Genomic DNA, 19781 nt, shown 5'->3' with positions numbered 1-19781 from the left:
AGCAAACCCCCATGAGGTTGTTGTTTCTCACGGGTGTACCAGCTTCCTTTGTTTGCCTCAATCATTTTATCTATTGTTTTGAGCAGCTCTTTCACTTGGAACTGATTGCTCCTGTATTCATCTTGCTGGTTGTTCTTCCATTTTCTATTATCAAAGACGTGGCACCGGCCTCCACAGTTCTTCACCAGAGCCCTCAGATATGCATTGTGGTTGACCCACTGCTCGATCTTCATATTCTCTGAGAGCTGGCCACCATGAGTAAAGATAACTATGGTATATTTCAAAGCTTCTTCAGAGAAATGTTTAAATATTTGTGTGATAACTTCCTGCAAAGTAGGGGTTTATTTGAGTGATGACAGCACTACAATCTATTACATATTACTTCTGAATAAACATTTTAATATCAGTGGTTAAATATTGTTTAGAACAAGATTTCCATGCAATTTATTCAGAGATATGACGTTTTAATCATACTCTTGAAGAATCAAAGCTAATTACAGGTTTAAACTCTGTTTTTTTAACTCAAAATAGATTTCACTCCATCCACAATAGATTTGCTTCCTTCCTTAACAATCTTTGCTGCCCTCTCTGCTGCTTCCGATACTGTGTCTGCTCCCTCAGCTGCATAATATCCTGCAACACCTCCTAACACTGCTCCCACTATGCCAGATGCCACGATTAAAGACTTTGTAGTGGCTACTCCTGCTGCTGTTCCTGTTCCTGTTGCTGTTCCTGCTGCTGTTCCTGTTCCTGCTGCTGTTCCTGCTGCTGTTCCTGTTCCTGTTGCTGCTGTTCCTGATACATATGCTGATATTCTGGCTAAAGAACTCCCTGCCTCTAAAGCTGAGACAACTAGTTTGACCATCACTACTACACCAAAAACAGCCCCTAACAATGTACCTATTGTGATACCTGCCAGTTTGATCCAAAGCCTCTCATATACTCTGTCTTTAGCCTTCTCTCTGATCTCTGACATGTTTCCTGGTGACTTACTAACCTCCTGTTTTATTTCTTCCTCCACTACTTGGAGCATCTCATTGGTGTAGCAGCTTCCTCTGTTTGCCTCAGTTATCTTTTCTATTGTTTTGAGCAGCTCCTTCACTTGGAACTGGTTGTTCCTGTATTCATCCTGCTCGTTGTTCTTCCAGTATTTATTATCAACGACATGGCAGCGGCCTCCGCACTTCTTCACCAGATCACTCAGAAGCTCATTACCACGGACAAAGTCCTCAATGGTCTGTCCTTCCTCGAGCTGGTCACCATGAGTAAAGAGAACTGTCGCAAACTTGAGAACTTCTTCAGAAAAGTATTGTTTTATTTTAGCGATGACAGCCTGCTCATGCTCTGTGAATCTCTCCACTTTAAGCACAATGAGAAAAGCATGAGGCCCAGGAGCGCACTCTGTGATGCACCTCACTATTCCAGACTTCATCTTCTGAGATTGATCTGTGTCGAAGAAACCAGGAGTGTCGATCAAAGTGATGTTTCTTTCATTGACAGATTTTATTATGGCTCCACATTTACTAGTTTCAGAGTTGGCAGTGCTGCCGGGCTTGAACGATTCATCTCCAAATATGGTGTTAGCCAGGCTGCTTTTCCCACTTCCAGTTTTTCCCAGGATGACAATTCTCCTATCATTTGACACTGAAAGAGAATAATGTCCATCATAATACTGTACATTTGTCTTTTGGTTGTTTTTCTATATAAGAAAATAAACATGAGCTGAAATACAAAAAAAAAATGTTGGGAAGAAATCATTTGATACTTATTAAACAGCTGCATAACAAGATAATGAAAAATGGTGTCAATACTTTAAAAGAGGCCAACGAGCATCAAGAACATTTTAGTAAGAAGTTTTCTAAAAGTACCAATCACTGTTTAGCAATATACGTTAATCTATCATGGTGAATAACACAGAGGATCATTCTGTAAACATGGATGATGAGGTTTTCTTCACCCTGATCAGATCTTAGTACTTTTATATTGGGTATTATGGCAATAAATGTGGATGTGACACATTAAAATAAAATATTTTGCCTACAAGATTTGGCGCTCCTCATTTTCACGAGCTACTTGGTCCAAATACTGGAGGTCCTGATGCAAATCTATCACATTGATCCTCTTAATTTGTGATATGATATTAAGTTAAGTTTCACTGAAATAATGCGACTCAGGAAAACAACCTTAACAATCTTTGACAGAGTACAGTCACCTGCTTAACATGATGTTTTTTTAATTCATTCTAAAGAATGCATTTATTCTCAAACTTTCTGTTTTATTGTTCATTCTTGAAAGGATGTTGCTATAGTAGCTGGATATGCAGAAAGAGGATATCCTTGTTTTAATCCTCTCTACTGCAAGATTGTTTAAAAAAAAAGCTGTTGTTTATTATTTTACACTTTGGGTTGTCATACATTTTATCGAACTAATTGAATCTCCTATATTTAAATATTCAAATAAATTATAAATAAAACCCAAGCTTATGTCATGTAAATATTACATTCATATGTATAAATGCACACATACAAATCTCAAACACAGTATATTTTGTTTATGCTTTCACATCACACTATCACTGTGCACATTACGGTAAATGTTATGAGTTCTCTTAGAAGGTCAAATACTCCGAACAGGGCATTCTAGTGCCTGATCGTACGATGGCAAAGAACAGAGACACTTAAAGAAGGAATGTGCTTTTACTGCAGAGAAACCAGATAACAAAAGCCCTTTTTACGACCAACTGATGAGGCCTTCAGAAAGTCTAAAGTCTAAACCAAGAGCCGCCTTCCTCTTTTTTGGACCTATCATATTCAACTCATAAAACCTATATAACATGATGCGCACTCTGTATAAGCGCCTTTTAGTTGCTGAACTTATCAGTACTGCTAGGCCCGTGCACGTATAACTGCTGGGCGATACACTCCTGTTATCCTACAATAAATGTCACATTTGTTTTAAGATGAATCTGGTGTAGAAGTCTCTCTTGTTTTCCACTCAACACTTACTTTGTAAAATGTTTTTTTTTTCAAAATCAGCTAAAAGACTTAGAGCAAAGCTTTTCATAAAGCCATAATATTAAATTATTTTGATTAATTGTCTGTTATTATCATTTATAGAGATGAATTATATTCAGCATTACTTTTTTTACATCTTATTTTAAGACATTAACTCATATGTTAGTGATGTTACACTGCTCTGTATTTGGCCTCTACTTCTTTAAACTCACTTTATATAACTTTCTGTTGCTAGGGCTCTCTCATTAAACAATAACAGATGGAGTTTGGTGACGTTGTAACGTAGTGTGGGATCATGGGAGTTGTTGTTTTTACCACCATTGCTCTCATTGCAGTCAACTTCTCCCTGTTATGATTCTCTCAGTGTTCATATTAAGGAGGCGAATTATACGCAGAGGTCTCCTCCTCTCAGAAACACACAGACCCGTTAATGAACTCTGTTTCATGTGCTCAAGATCATACAGGGAAGTTTAATTTGACATTAATATGATTGTTGAGGTTTTGGTAGCAGAAGCAGTCATGTCTGCACACAGTCTTCTTCTTTCAAGATGGTGTTTTTAAAAAAAATAGTTAAACAAACATCTTCACAGAGTACTCCAGGAATGCCATAATTAGTTCATAACATTCTAGAATATATCAAAGAGTAATGTACAGTGAGCGTTGTGAACAAATTATAATAACTGAAAGAAGTAACTTTAACTTACTTTTAATGTTGTTAGAAGAGAAATCAGTGAAGAGTAAAAGTTTTCAACCAGACGACCGTCCTACGTGTCTCTTTTCTCCTCTGCTCCGACTCTGCTTTTACTTAAGTTTCACTTTCACTTCCTGTAAGTGTGTGTGTGTGTGTGTGTGTGTGTGTGTGTGTGTGTGTGTGTGTGTGTGTGTGTGTGTGCATGTGTGTGGATGTGTGTGTGTGTGTGTGTGTGTGTGTGGATGTGTGTGTGTGTGTGTGGGTGTGGTGTGTGTGTGTGTGTGTGTGTGTGTGTGTGTGGATGTGTGTGTGTGTGTGTGTGTGTGTGTGTGTGTGTGTGTGTGGATGTGTGTGTGTGTGTGTGTGCATGTGTGTGGGTGTGTGTGTGTGTGTGTGTGCATGTGTGTGGATGTGTGTGTGTGTGTGTGTGTGTGTGTGTGTGTGTGTGTGTGTGTGTGTGTGTGTGTGTGTGTGTGGTCAGAGGAGGATAGTTTACTTTACTGAGTAAAAACTTAATTTGCTCAAATAACGTTTTTCATAGGTTTGAATTTATTGCTTGTTCATATTTGTCTTGGTGATACATTACAATCCACAAAAAAAAACATGACCAGCAAATCTAAAATTTCTTATCGGTATACATCATAAAATAAAACAATATGGTTGTACACTTTAAAATATGACGGACAGGTTAGTGTAAGTAGGTTTTCTGGTTAGCTCTGTAACAGGAAACAGTGGGAAATGTTTCAACAGGAGACAGAAATACAGCAAACAGTCTACAATAGTTTGATTTAAACCACTTTATTAGAGTTGATTTATGCTCTGAAAAATGTTTTATCTTTGAGGTTACATGCACTAACATCAAACAGGCACTCTGTGGTAAACTGGTGAAGCAGTAATAAGTGATTAACTTTGAAACTGAAACAATAAGTACAACCTATTACTTACTATTAATCTTAGTGATTGAATATATATATATATGTGTATTGAGATCTTATCTATGAAAGCTTTAGAAATAATTTTCTTATTCTGGTTTCTTGACAATACATATACTAAAAAACACATCAGCAATTTTGTGGTAAAAATAAGAAAGTATACAACTTTTTTCATCACGTGGCAAATTGCTGTGCAACACAAATAGTAAATACAAAAATACATCAAGAGCAAATCCAAATTGCATAAAAAGCCAAAACATGTTATAGGTAAGGATCATAAAGTATAAACATTATGGATCAGACATTAATGTACTTTATAAAATCTGAAGTACAGGTAAGTGTAAGTAGGTATGTACGGTTAATTAATAAAAAAGAAAAAGCTTTTGAGTTTAAAGTTTGAAGCTCAGGCAAGACGTTCAACCTATTACATATTACATATGAATGAACACGATCAGCTCAATGGTTAAGTTTGGTGAATTTATGGTTTTGATTCTGTTTCAACTTTGACTGTATTATAATGTGCATTTAAGACAGATAGTGTTCATTCATGACAGCCTTTACTGTCTTCTTTGCTGCTTCCCCTGGTGTGTCTGCTTCCTCAGCTGCATTTTATCTTGTCACCTTTTGAGCAAACATACGAAACCAAATAAACATCCTAACAATATAGTTGTTGTGAAACCTGCCAGTTTGATCAAAAGCCAATCATATGCTCTGTCTTTAGCCTTCTCTCTGATCTCTTCCTCTGTTCAAGTTCAACAGACATATTCACAGAGTACTCCAGGAATGCCACAATTAATTTCTAACTTTCTAGAATATAGCATAGAGTAATGTACAGTGAGCGTTGTGAACAAATTATAATAACTGAAAGAAGTAACTTTAACTTACTTTTAATGTTGTTAGAAGAAAAATCAGTGAAGAGTAAAAGTTTTCAACCAGACGACCCTCCTACGTGTCTCTTTACTCCTCTGCTCCGACTCTGCTCACCTACTGTGTGTGTGTGTGTGTGTGTGTGTGTGTGTGTGTGTGTGTGTGTGTGTGTGTGTGTGTGTGTGTGTGTGTGTGTGTGTGTGTGTGTGTGTGTGTGTGTGTGTGGTCGGAGGACGGTAGTTTACTTTACCGAATAAATAAAAAATATTTGCTCAAATAATATTTTCCATAGTTTTGAATTTATTGCTTGTTCATATTTTTCTTGGTGATACATTGTAATCCACAAAAAAACTTAACTATTGTCTAACAAAATTATGTTTTACATAGATTATGTAACATTGGTTCTGGTTATTTCTGCAACAGGAGACAATGAGCAAGAGTAAATACAAAATAAACATGATGAGCAAATCTAACATTTATTTTAGGTATGAATTATAAAATGTAAACCATAAGGATGTAAAATATAAAATCTGAAGTACAGGTTAGTGTAAGTAGGTTTTCTGGTTAGCTCTGTAACAGGAAACGGACAGAAATACAGCAAACAGTCTACAATAGTTTGATTTAAACCACTTTTAAGAGTTGATTAATGCTCTGAAAAATGTTATATCTTTGTGGTTACATGCACTAACATCAAACAGGCACTCTGTGGTGAGCTGGTGAAACAGAAATAAGTGATTAACTTTGAAACTGAAACATTAAGTACAACTTATGACATGAATAATCGTGATAAGCTCAATGGTTAAAGATGTCTTGTTATTTACAGGGAGGTGTTACTTTTTAATGATACATTCTCTCCCCATCTTTAAGAGAAACAGCTGATCAATAGTTTTGAATCTGTTTCATCTTTGGCTGTATTATAATGTGCTTTTAAGACTAAAAGTGTTGTTTCATGGCAGCCACTACTGCCTTAAATGCTGCTTCACCTGCACCTGCTTTCTCAAATGCTTTGCTAAATGTAAAATGTCTTATTGTTTGTATCAGCACAGCAGCAACTCTCTGCATAATTGTGTCTTTTTTTACAAACAACTTTACACCAAGAAAAGCTTCTAACACTGCACCTGCTGTAAAAACTGCCACACTAATCAATAGCCAATCATATACTCTGTCTTTAGCCTTCTCTCTGATCTCTATCTCTGACATGTTTCCTGGTGACTTTCTAATGAGCACCTCCCCCTGTTTAATTTTTTCCTCCACTGCTTGTAGCATCTCATTGGTGTAGCAGCTTCCTCTGTTTGCCTCAGTTATCTTTTCTATTGTTTTGAGCAGCTCCTTCACTTGGAACTGGTTGTTCCTGTATTCATCCTGCTGGTTGTTCTTCCAGTATTTATTATCAACAACATGGCAGCGGCCTCCGCACTTCTTCACCAGATCACTCAAGTTTATTACCACGGACAAAGTCCTCAATGGTCTGTCCTCCCTCGACCCCGTCACCATAATCATTTATACTGTATAGTATATACAGTATATAATATCCTGTAGCATTAGGCTTCTTGTTTAAGGATAAAAAATATCATAATAAAAGGAATACGTAGTCTGTAAACATGTCGTGCAAAGAGGGAGGATGGCATCTCGTTCCTTTTTAGGGTGGAGTGTGAGACAGAAGCTGAAAGGTATTTTATTCATCTGTTTTTATTGGCAGCATCCATACTGTACCAGTAAACAGACTGAAAACAAAAAAGCCTTTGTGTTTAACCTGTGGCCTGAGGCCAGAGTACTTCTTTCTTGTACTTCTTTCTGAGGCCAGAGTACTTCTTTTTTGTAAACGTTCAATGATAATGATAATGATAAACCTCCGGGACCGAGGATAGATCTGGAGACTCAGGTTTTGGCCGTGGCTCGGAGACTATCGGAGCTAGGGCAGAGAGCAGACAGTTAGAATGACAGAATGAACCCCATGAATTTATTCTACCTGAGGTCCAGTCAATGTGAGGGTTGTGGATCCTGAGCCAGGGATACCCAAGCACCAGAGGAGTCTGTGGACAGTCAAGCAAATAGAACCTAATCTCCTCTCTGTGGTTACCGGACAGTAACAAGTTAACCGGGACAGTTCTCTTATTGATCTGAAATAATAAAGCACCATTAAGACCCTTAGCCTCCAGTGGGGACTTGAGCTGCTCAATCTCAATACCCAAGTGCGTGGCCACCTTAATGTCCAGAAAGCTCTCATCCGCTCCTGAGTCTATGAGGGCAAAGAGGGGGAAGGCCTGGGTGCGCCACAAGAGGGAGGCCTGGAGTAAAGGACGGGTGAGAGGGGAACTGGCTGCTCGGCTCACCAATATCTCACCCACTACTGATGAGCCCTCCCTTTTACCGGACGAGTGGGGCAGGTGGAGATGAAATGGCCGACACGTCCACAGTACAGGCAGGATCCGGAGGTGAGGCGATGGGTTCGCTCCTCTTGGGTCAAATGGGCTCGCCCAAGTTGCATGGGTTCGGGCTCAGAACTGTTGGGGGTCTCTCGGCGGGACCCGGGCCGAGGCTGTGGGGGAATAAGAGGAGCCGATGGAAGGACAGAGGGCAGCTGGACTCTGGAAGTTCTCTCCCTATGGCGTTCACGGAGCCGATTATCCACCCGGATAGCGAGAGAGATCAGCTGGTCGAGGTCTGAAGAGTCCTCCCGGAACGCTAGTTCGTCCTTTAAATTGTCATTTAGCGTGTTCTGGAACGCACCTTGCAGAGCCTCGTCATTCCACCCGCTCTCTGCAGCGAGGGTGCGGAACTCAACCGCTAACTCTGCCACACTGCGGGAGCCCTGGCGGAGGGAGAGGAGACGCTTGGCTGCGTCCTTCCCACGGACTGGATGGTCGAACACCTTCCTCATCTCCTCGGTGAAGTCTCTGTAGGACCAGCAGATGGCAGACTGCTGCTCCCACACCGATGAGCCCCAGGCGAGCGCCGCTCCCTTCAGAGAGCCCAGGAGGTAAGATATGCGGGAGCGGTCCGAGGCATACGTGTGAGGTTGCTGCTCAAACACCAGGGAACACTGGACCAGGAAAGCTCGGCAGGCGCCAAGATCGCCATCATAGCGCTCTGGCGCAGGGACAAAAGGCTCACGGAGGGTGGGGGGAGGGGGACTGGGGGTCTGGCTAGGGACTGCTGTAGTGGTTTGGGAAGGTAATCCCTCCCGGAGACTGTGGAGGCTAGCGGAAAGGTCCTTAAGGCAGCCAAAGATGTCCTTTAGGGCGTTGTCGTGTTGTCCAATAAGCGCCCCTTGACTGGACAGAGCTTGGTGGAGCCTCTCTGCGTCTGCCGGGTCCATATTTAGGCCAGATCGTACTGTTAGGACGTGACTGGTGGACCCGAATGCAGCACAGAGAGACGGGGAGGCAGAGAGTAGGGGTAAGGGGTTTATTGTTTTTAGCTGGGCATGCGTTGCATGAAGGACGAGGGGATCAGGTGGGGCGAAGCCAGGGAGCCAGGACAGGAGCTGGAGATGAACCGGGAACAGGGCTGGAGACAAAGGCAGGTTCAGGCAGGGGAAAGCTGAGGGAACAGGAGAACAGGAATTAAGAATCAGGGTAACCGATTATATACTAAATAGACTGGTGAGTATCAGCGACACTGGTTAACAGAGTTTACGATCTGGCGGTGTGGAGGAGTCCGGACCGGGCTTTTAAGAGCAGGCTGATTGAGGACAGCTGGTGGTCTGGCTCCTGTACACCTGTCTCCACTCCTGTAATCAAACGAACACTGACACACACAGGGAAAGGGGGAGTGGCTGCAGGCTAAGCAGAGGTAGAGGCCATGACAGTCTGCTCCTTCGCGTCGAAAGGGGCCAGCTGAGGTGGCTCGGGCATCTGATCAGGATGCCTCCTGGATGCCTCCCTTTAGAGGTTTTCCAGGCACGTCCAACTGGTAAGAGGCCCCGGGGTAGACCCAGAACACGCTGGAGAGATTATATATCTCGTCTGGCCTGGGAACGCCTCGGGGTTCCCCAGGAGGAGCTGGAAAGTGTTGCTGGGGAGAAGGACGTCTGGAGGACCCTCCTTAGCTTGCTGCCCCCGCGACCCGGCCCCGGATAAGCGGAAGGAGATGGATGGATGGATGGATGGATGGGTTAAATTCATATTTTTTTTGAGTAATTAAGTTTTGGAGACTCAATTAGTAGATAAAATGTATAATAACCCAAAGTGTAAAATAATAAACTGCTTTTTTTCTTAAACAATCCCACAGTAGAGAAAAATAAAACAAAGATGTCCTCTTTCTGCATATCTACTTATCCAACAATCCTTTTAAGAATGAAAGAATATCATATTAAACAGGATTTTACATTCACATATATAAAAAGTATTTCATTACAAAACATTTAGGGAGCAGCTTTTAATTCTCAGTGTAGTTGACTTTTCCTTTCATTGGTTAAAAAATAACAGTTGCTGGTAGGAGGTCATACACTTGGCCATTGTTAGGGTTGTGTGCTCTCTTTAAGCAGGTGACTGTACTCTGCCAAAGATTGTTAAGGTTGTTTACATGAGTTGCATTAGTTCAGTTAAACTTAACTTAATATCATAACAATAAATGAAGACGATCAATGTAATAGTTTTGATTCAGGACCCCCAGTATTTGGACCAAGTAGCGCATGAAAAACGACGAGCGCCAAATTGTGTAGGCTAAAGTTTTTATTTGAATGTGTCACATACACATTTATTCAAAATATAAGTATCGGATCAGACTCTGTGCCAGATACCAATAAAAAAGGACATGAAAAAGTGATTTCTGACCAACAAGTTTTTTTGTGTTTTGGCTCATGTGTATTTTCTTATGTATGAAAACAACCAAAAGACAGATGTACAGTATTATTGATGGACATTATTCTCTTTCAGTGTCAAATGATAGGAGAATTGTCATCCTGGGAAAAACTGGAAGTGGGAAAAGCAGCCTGGCTAACACCATATTTGAAGATGAATCGTTCAAGATCGGCCGCACTGCCAACTCTGAAACTAGTAAATGTGGAGCCATAACAAAATCTGTCAATGGAAGAAACATCACTTTGATCGACACTCCTGGTTTCTTCTTATACTTTCCTGAAGAAGTTCTCAAGTTTGCGACAGTTCTCTTTACTCATGGTGACCAGCTCGAGGAAGGACAGACCATTGAGGACTTTGTCCGTGGTAATGAGCCTCTGAGTGATCTGGTGAAGAAGTGCGGAGGCCGCTGCCATGTCGTTGATAATAAATACTGGAAGAACAACCAGCAGGATGAATACAGGAACAACCAGTTCCAAGTGAAGGAGCTGCTCAAAACAATGGAAAAGATAACTGAGGCAAACGGAGGAAGGTGCTACACCAATGAGATGCTACAAGCAGTGGAGGAAAAAATAAAACAGGAGGTGGAGCTCATTAGAAAGTCACCAGGAAACATGTCAGAGATAGAGATCAGAGAGAAGGCTAAAGACAGAGTATATGAGAGGCTTTTAAAACTGGCAGGTATCACAACAACTATATTGTTAGGAGGTTTATTTGGTTTATTATGTTTGCTCAAAAGGTGACAAGATAAAATGCAGCTGAGGAAGCAGACACACCAGGGGAAGCAGCAAAGAAGACAGTAAAGACTGTCATGAATGAACACTATCTGTCTTAAATGCACATTATAATACAGTCAAAGTTGAAACAGAATCAAAACCATAAATTCACCAAACTTAACCATTGAGCTGATCGTGTTCATTCATATGTATTATGTAATAGGTTGAATGTCTTGCCTGAGCTTCAAACTTTAAACTCAAAAGCTTTTTCTTTTTTATTAATTAACCGTACATACCTACTTACACTTACCTGTACTTCAGATTTTATAAAGTACATTAATGTCTGATCCATAATGTTTATACTTTATGATCCTTACCTATAACATGTTTTGGCTTTTTATGCAATTTGGATTTGCTCTTGATGTATTTTTGTATTTACTATTTGTGTTGCACAGCAATTTGCCACGTGATGAAAAAAGTTGTATACTTTCTTATTTTTACCACAAAATTGCTGATGTGTTTTTTAGTATATGTATTGTCAAGAAACCAGAATAAGAAAATTATTTCTAAAGCTTTCATAGATAAGATCTCAATACATATATATATATATATTCAATCACTAAGATTAATAGTAATTAATAGGTTGTACTTATTGTTTCAGTTTCAAAGTTAATCACTTATTCCTGCTTCACCAGTTTACCACAGAGTGCCTGTTTGATGTTAGTGCATGTAACCTCAAAGATAAAACATTTTTCAGAGCATAAATCAACTCTAATAAAGTGGTTTAAATCAAACTATTGTAGACTGTTTGCTGTATTTCTGTCTCCTGTTGAAACATTTCCCACTGTTTCCTGTTACAGAGCTAACCAGAAAACCTACTTACACTAACCTGTACTTCAGATTTTAAATTGTACATCCATATTGTTTTATTTTATGATGTATACCTATAATAATAAATTTTAGATTTGCTGGTCATGTTTGTTTTGTGGATTGTAATGTATCACCAAGACAAATATGAACAAGCAATAAATTCAAACCTATGAAAAACGTTATTTGAGCAAATTAAGTTTTTACTCAGTAAAGTAAACTATCCTCCTCTGTATCACACACACACACAACACACACACACACACACACACACACACACACACACACACACACACACACATCCACACACACACCCACACACACACACACACACACACACACACACACACACACACACACACACACACACACACACACACACACACACACACACACACACACACACACACACACACACACACTTACAGGAAGTGAAAGTGAAACTTAAGTAAAAGCAGAGTCGGAGCAGAGGAGAAAAGAGACACGTAGGAGGGTCGTCTGGTCGAAAACTTTTACTCTTCACTGATTTCTCTTCTAACAACATTAAAAGTAAGTTAAAGTTACTTCTTTCAGTTATTATAATTTGTTCACAACGCTCACTGTACATTACTCTATGATATATTCTAGAATGTTATGAACTAATTATGGCATTCCTGGAGTACTCTGTGAAGATGTTTGTTTAACAATTTTTTTTAAAAACACCATCTTGAAAGAAGCTGTGCAGACATGACTGCTTCTGCTACCAAAACCTCAACAATCATATTAATGTCAAATTAAACTTCCCTGTATGATCTTGAGCACATGAAACAGAGTTCATTAACGGGTCTGTGTGTTTCTGAGAGGAGGAGACCTCTGCGTATAATTCGCCTCCTTAATATGAACACTGAGAGAATCATAACAGGGAGAAGTTGACTGCAATGAGAGCAATGGTGGTAAAAACAACAACTCCCATGATCCCACACTACGTTACAACGTCACCAAACTCCATCTGTTATTGTTTTATGAGAGAGCCCTAGCAACAGAAAGTTATATAAAGTGAGTTTAAAGAAGTAGAGGCCAAATACAGAGCAGTGTAACAACACTAACATATGAGTTAATGTCTTAAAATAAGATGTAAAAAAGTTATGCTGAATATAGTTCATCTCTATAAATGATAATAACAGACAAATAACCAAAATAATTAAATATTATGACTTCATGAAAAGCTTTGCTCTAAGTCTTTTAGCTGATTTTGAAAAAAAAAAACATTTTACAAACTAAGCTTGGGTTTTATTTATAATTTATTTGAATATTTAAATATAGGAGATTCAATTAGTTCGATAAAATGTATGACAACCCAAAGTGTAAAATAATAAACAACAGCTTTCTTTTTAAACAATCTTGCAGTAGAGAGGATTAAAACAAGGATGTTCTCTTTCTGCATATCCAGTTACTATAGCAACATCCTTTCAAGAATGAACAATAAAACAGAAAGTTTGAGAATAAATGCATTCTTTAGAATGAATTAAAAAAACATCATGTTAAGCAGGTGACTGTATTCTGTCAAAGATTGTTAAGGTTGTTTTCCTGAGTCGCATTATTTCAGTGAAACTTAACTTAATATCATATCAATAAATTAAGAGGATCAATGTGATAGATTTGCATCAGGACCTCCAGTATTTGGACCAAGTAGCTCGTGAAAATGAGGAGCGCCAAATCTTAATAAATAAATGAATTAATAAAAGTACTTATACTTATATTGCTAAACAGTGATTGGTACTTTTAGAAAACTTTATACAAACATGTTGTTAATACTAGTTGGCCTCCCATTTTTCGTTCTCTTGTTATGCAGCTATTTAATAAGTATCAAATGATTTCTGACCAACAAGGTTTTTTTTGTATTTCAGCTCATGTGTATTTTATCATATATGAAAACAACCAAAACACAAATGTACAGTATTATTGATGGACATTATTCTCTTTCAGTGTCAAACAGAAGGAGAATTGTCATCCTGGGAAAAACTGGAAGTGGGAAAAGCAGCCTGGCTAACACCATATTTGGAGATGAACTGTTCAAGATTGGCCACACTGCCAACTCTGAAACTAGTAAATGTGGAGCCATAACGAAATCTGTCAATGGAAGAAACATCACTTTGATCGACACTCCTGGTTTCTTCGACACAGATCGATCTGAGGAGGAGCTGAAGCCTGGAATAGTGAGGTGTATCACAGAGTGCGCTCCTGGGCCTCATGCTTTTTTCATTGTGCTTAAAGTGGAGAGATTCACAGAGCAGGAGCAGGAAGTTATCACACAAATACTTAAATATTTCTCTGAGGAAGCTTTGAAATATACCATAGTTATCTTTACTCATGGTGGCCAGCTCTCAGAGAATATGAAGATCGAGCAGTGGGTCAACCACAATGCATATCTGAGGGCTCTGGTGAAGAACTGTGGAGGCCGGTGCCACGTCTTTGATAATAGAAAATGGAAGAACAACCAGCAAGATGAATACAGGAGCAATCAGTTCCAAGTGAAAGAGCTGCTCAAAACAATAGATAAAATGATTGAGGCAAACAAAGGAAGCTGGTACACCCGTGAGAAACAACAATCTCATGTGGGTTTGCTCATAGCAATGGCAGGTCTGACAGCCGCAGCATTGTTGGGACTTTTCCTTGGTTAGAGATGAGTGAAGACTAAAGTGTAACAGCAGCATAATGGCTGTTTATCACTTTGTAACTGGATACATTATCACAACGGATAATATCTCGATACTCAAGTGTATCAATTTCCTTCTCGTATTGTCTTACCTCTGTATGTAATATAAGTAAAAGCCTCTATCCTTCAGTAAACCAAAGATTATGAAGATGAATTATCTATTTGGGATCTCTGTAATCTTAAGAAACGTTTGATTATTTTTCATTGATTTTTCCTTTATTACAAAGTGTATACAATAAATCAGCAAATTATTCACCTGCTCCCAAGTGTCTTTTTTTTATTAAACAATTTTCATTCATCCCATTAGCTGAGGGCCCTTACGATAATAAAGAAGGCAGAGTTGTCGACCGGTAAGAGTCAGGGTTTCATATCTTGAGAAGTGGAACAAAGAAGGACACAGAATGAATGAAAAAGAACATGAAGCCTGGAATATCCTCGCTTCATCATGCATATTCTAATTAATAAACATGAATGCAGATAAAAATACATGATTTTTTAATTGTACTATTCCCAAATCAAATTGTACGTTTACAAAAAAGAAGTACTCTGGCCTCAGAAAGAAGAAAGAAAGAAGTACTCTGGCCTCAGGCCACAGGTTAAACACAAAGGCTTTTTTGTTTTCAGTCTGTTTACTGGTACAGTATGGATGCTGCCAATAAAAACAGATGAATAAAATACCTTTTAGCTTCTTCTGTCTCACACTCCACCCTAAAAAGGAACGAGATGCCATCCTCCCTCTTTGCACGACATGTTTACAGACTACGTATTCCTTTTATTATGATATGTTTTATCCTTAAGCAAGAAGCCTAATGCTACAGGATATTATGGTTTTCACTATACAGTATAAATGTTAAATGCACTCATGCAAAACAGAGTTTTAAATCATATTTAGTGGTGGGACATATGGAGCTTTGATGGCAGCAAATGTAGCCGTGTTTTTGAGTGACCCACTTCATGTAGCTGAATTTACCTCCAACAATATTTTCTTGTACATTGGGCACAATTAATGTGAGTCTGGTTATACAGCCTGTGTAATACTCTCATGCTGAATATGACTGCTGCTAGTAATAAATAAATTAAAAGAACCTCAGTCACCACCATGAAGAGATGACCCGCCAAGTCAGGGTGGCCTCTGCTAAGCATCACAAGACGTTCCACTTCAACCTGCTCATCTGGAAACTGTCATTAAAGCATTCATGACCTTTTGTCTTGACTTATGTAATGTCCTGTTTGTGGCATAAGGATTACATGTCGTCCCTGTCGAACACAATTGTACAAAATATTTTGATAACTGGTTATGTTGCTCCGCTGTCGAAAATGAAAATAAAGTCAAACCACTGCAAGAGAACAGAAGGAAAAACGTCCGACAAGGACATCCAGCAGTACGGGTGACGGTGATTTACTTTGTCGCAACATGGACGGTGAGTTGAGATATCAAATTCATATTAATGAATGTAGTAAAAGTAGCAACATTACACTGTACAAGTCTGGTGCTGAAAATGTTACTTAACAAAAGGATTAAAATATACTTTCAATTGTGTAACTGGTAACAATATCTGTCAGATACATGTGGTGGAGTAAAATGTACAATATTATACTCTAATAATTTCTACTAATATTGATCTTTAGTTAATGTATCTCAAATGTGTGCGTAAGTACAGTACTTGAGTAAATGGCCTTTTACATTTCAGCATTGTATCAGGGTCAACACGGTGCAACATCCTGAACTTGATTCTTAAAAAATTCAATTTGTATGTATAAATATATATATGGAAACAGGATTTTACATATTCATATATAAAAATTATTTCATTACAAAACATTTAGGGAGCAGCTTTTAATTCTCAGTGTAGTTTACTTTTCCTTTCACTGGTTAAAAAATAACAGTTGCTGGTAGGAGGTCATACACTTGGCCATTGTTAGGGTTGTGTGCTCTCTTTAAGCAGGTGACTGTACTCTGCCAAAGATTGTTAAGGTTGTTTACATGAGTTGCATTAGTTCAAGTTTTTATTTGAATGTGTCACATACACATTTATTCAAAATGTAGGTAAATATAAGTATCGGATCAGACTCTGTAACAGATTCCAATATAAAAGGACATAAAAAAAATGATTTCTGACCAACAAGTTTTTTTTTATAATTGAGCTCATGTGTATTTTCTTATAAATGAAAACAACCAAAAGACAGATGTACAGTATTATTGATGGACATTATTCTCTTTCAGTGTCAAACAGAAGGAGAATTGTCATCCTGGGAAAAACTGGAAGTGGGAAAAGCAGCCTGGCTAACACCATATTTGGAGATGAATCGTTCAAGATTGGCCACACTGCCAACTCTGAAACTAGTAAATGTGGAGCCATAACAAAATCTGTCAATGGAAGAAAGATCACTTTGATCGACACTCCTGGTTTCTTCGACACAGATCGATCTGAGGAGGAGCTGAAGCCTGAAATAGTGAGGTGCCTCACAGAGTGCGCTCCTGGGCCTCATGCTTTTTTCATTGTGCTGAAAGTGGAGAAATTCACAGAGCAGGAGCAGGAACTTATCACACAAATACTTAAACATTTCTCTGAGGAAGCTTTGAAATATACCATAGTTATCTTTACTCATGGTGGCCAGCTCTCAGAGAATATGAAGATCGAGCAGTGGGTCAACCACAATGCATATCTGAGGGCTCTGGTGAAGAACTGTGGAGGCCGGTGCCACGTCTTTGATAATAGAAAATGGAAGAACAACCAGCAAGATGAATACAGGAGCAATCAGTTCCAAGTGAAGGAGCTACTCAAAACAATAGATAAAATGATTGAGGCAAACAAAGGAAGCTGGTACACCCGTGAGAAACAACAACCTCATGGGGGTTTGCTCATAGCAATGGCAGGTCTGACAGCCGCAGCATTGTTGGGACTTTTCCTTGGTAAGAGATGAGTGAAGACTAAAGTGTAACAGCAGCATAATGGCTGTTTATCACTTTGTAACTGGATACATTATCACAACGGATAATATCTCGATACTCAAGTGTATCAATTTCCTTCTCGTATTGTCTTACCTCTGTATGTAATATAAGTAAAAGCCTCTATCCTTCAGTAAACCAAAGATTATGAAGATGAATTATCTATTTGGGATCTCTGTAATCTTAAGAAACGTTTGATTATTTTTCATTGATTTTTCCTTTATTACAAAGTGTATACAATAAATCAGCACATTATTCACCTGCTCCCAAGTGTCTTTTTTTTATTAAACAATTTTCATTCATCCCATTAGCTGAGGGCCCTTAAGATAATAAAGAAGGCAGAGTTGTCGACCGGTAAGAGTCAGGGTTTCATATCTTGAGAAGTGGAACAAAGAAGGACACAGAATGAATGAAAAAGAACATGAAGCCTGGAATATCCTCGCTTCATCATGCATATTCTAATTAATAAACATGAATGCAGATAAAAATACATGATTTTTTAATTGTACTATTCCCAAATCAAATTGGTTCTTCAGCAAGCACCACGCAATGTCCCTGCCACCCCACCGGCCGTATGACTGTGCTATAGACCTCCTGCCCGGCGCTCCTCTCCCCAGCAGTCGGCTTTACAACCTGTCCCGACCAGAGAGAGAAGCAATGGAGAAATACCTACGTGAGTCCCTAGCTGCTGGTATTATCCGACCTTCATCTTCCCTGGTGGGTGCTGGTTTTTTCTTTGTGGGGAAAAAGGATGGCACCTTGAGACCATGTATTGACTTTAAGGGTCTGAACAACATAACTGTGAAAAACAAGTACCCTCTGCCTCTAATCAGTTCGGCTTTTACCCCTCTCGGTGGCGCCTCCATTTTCTCCAAATTGGATCTGCGCAATGCGTACCACCTCGTCCGCATCCGGAAGGGGGATGAGTGGAAGACTGGTTTTAACACACCCCTAGGACACTTCGAGTACCTGGTAATGCCCTTTGGTTTAACCAATGCTCCTGCAGTTTTTCAGGCCTTAGTTAATGACATTCTCAGAGACATGATTAATCGATTTGTTTTTGTTTATTTGGACGACATCCTGATTTTTTCCCAGTCTCACACAGAACATGTACAACATGTACGCCAGGTACTCCAACGCCTCCTGGAAAATAAGTTGTATGTTAAACTTGAGAAATGTGAGTTCCATGTTCCCACTGTGTCTTTTTTGGGGTATGTGATAGCTAAGGGAGAGGTGCAGATGGACCCAGCGAAGGTGACCGCTGTGTCGGAGTGGCCAGCTCCGTCCAACTTGAAGCAGCTGCAGCGATTTCTGGGCTTTGCAAACTTCCACAGGAGGTTTATCCGCAACTACAGCCGCATTGCTGCCCCGCTCACTGCACTCACCTCCATCTCCATCCCGTTCCGCTGGACTCCCGAGGCAGAGACCGCCTTCGGTGAGCTCAAACGTCGCTTTGTCTCCGCCCCTGTCCTCATTCAACCGGATCCAGCCCTTCAATTCAACGTGGAGGTGGATGCCTCAGACACAGGGGTAGGTGCAGTTTTATCTCAGCGCTCTTCTGCAGATAACAAATTGCATCCCTGTGCTTTCTTCTCTCGAAGACTCTCCCCAGCAGAGAGGAATTATGATGAGGAGGGAGCTTCTGGCAGCAAAGCTGGCTGGCCACTGGCTGGAGGGGGCAGCTCAACCCTTCATCATTTGGACAGATCACAAGAACCTGTCCTTCATCCAGTCAGCTAAGCGACTGAATTCTCGTCAGGCAAGGTGGGCCCTGTTTTTTGGCCGGTTTAATTTTACCTTTACTTATCGCCCAGGGTCCCGTAACATCAAGGCCGACGCCCTGTCTCGCCAGTTCACTGCAGAGGAGACCAGCTCCGATCCTGATCCCATCCTGTCGCCCACCCGCATTATTGCTGCTGTCACCTGGGAGATTGAGTCGCTGGTCAGACAGGCTCAGGAACAACAACCAGACCCAGGTAACGGACCTCTCAACCGCCTGTTTGTCCCCGACTCCGTTCGTTCCCAGGTCCTCCAGTGGGCCCACTCTTCAAACCTTACCTGTCATCCTGGTATCCACCGGACACTCGCCTTCCTCCGCCAACAGTTCTGGTGGTCCACTATGAATTCCGACACACGGTCATTTGTTTCTGCCTGTCCTATATGTGCCCAAAACAAGTCTTCCTCACGACCCCCGTCTGGATTCCTTCGACCTCTGCCAATCCCCAGCCGCCCTTGGTCCCATATTGC

The 19781-nt window shown here is 40.0% G+C and overlaps 4 protein-coding genes across 4 annotated transcripts; 3 read left to right on the top strand and 1 right to left on the bottom strand.

Annotated features, from left to right (window-relative positions):
- Positions 1-7: 7 nt before the first annotated feature.
- On the bottom strand, positions 8-3795 carry LOC129093718 (GTPase IMAP family member 7-like). Its single transcript, XM_054601814.1, has 2 exons — positions 3719-3795; positions 8-1644 (listed from the first exon to the last, which is right to left on the bottom strand). Coding segments are annotated over exons 1-2 (1128 nt in total). The 5' UTR covers positions 3720-3795; the 3' UTR covers positions 8-517.
- Positions 3796-10347: 6552 nt separating this feature from the next.
- On the top strand, positions 10348-11259 carry LOC129093874 (uncharacterized). Its single transcript, XM_054601997.1, has one exon. The coding sequence runs from the start codon at positions 10348-10350 to the stop codon at positions 11047-11049; it is 702 nt and encodes a 233-aa protein (XP_054457972.1). The 3' UTR covers positions 11050-11259.
- A 1106-nt stretch (positions 11260-12365) lies between these two features.
- LOC129093065 (GTPase IMAP family member 7-like) lies at positions 12366-14824 on the top strand. The gene is made up of 2 exons (XM_054600959.1): positions 12366-12438; positions 13855-14824. Coding segments are annotated over exons 1-2 (696 nt in total). The 5' UTR covers positions 12366-12437; the 3' UTR covers positions 14550-14824.
- Positions 14825-16771: 1947 nt separating this feature from the next.
- Positions 16772-17792, top strand: LOC129093873 (GTPase IMAP family member 7-like). The gene has a single exon (XM_054601996.1). It carries the CDS (start codon positions 16772-16774, stop codon positions 17507-17509), a length of 738 nt encoding a protein of 245 aa, XP_054457971.1. The 3' UTR covers positions 17510-17792.
- Positions 17793-19781: the final 1989 nt, after the last annotated feature.

The sequence above is a fragment of the Anoplopoma fimbria genome, chromosome 7 (genome assembly GCF_027596085.1).
Source record: "Anoplopoma fimbria isolate UVic2021 breed Golden Eagle Sablefish chromosome 7, Afim_UVic_2022, whole genome shotgun sequence".
NCBI lineage: Eukaryota > Metazoa > Chordata > Actinopteri > Perciformes > Anoplopomatidae > Anoplopoma > Anoplopoma fimbria.
The sequence above is the reverse complement of the archived record's forward strand: the minus strand, read 5'-3'. Positions and strand labels throughout refer to the sequence as shown.

Coding starts and splice junctions, on each gene's coding strand:
- LOC129093874 (XM_054601997.1), top strand. CDS start 10,348: ATGTACAGTATTATTGATGGACATTATTCTCTTTCAGTGTCAAATGAT.
- LOC129093873 (XM_054601996.1), top strand. CDS start 16,772: ATGTACAGTATTATTGATGGACATTATTCTCTTTCAGTGTCAAACAGA.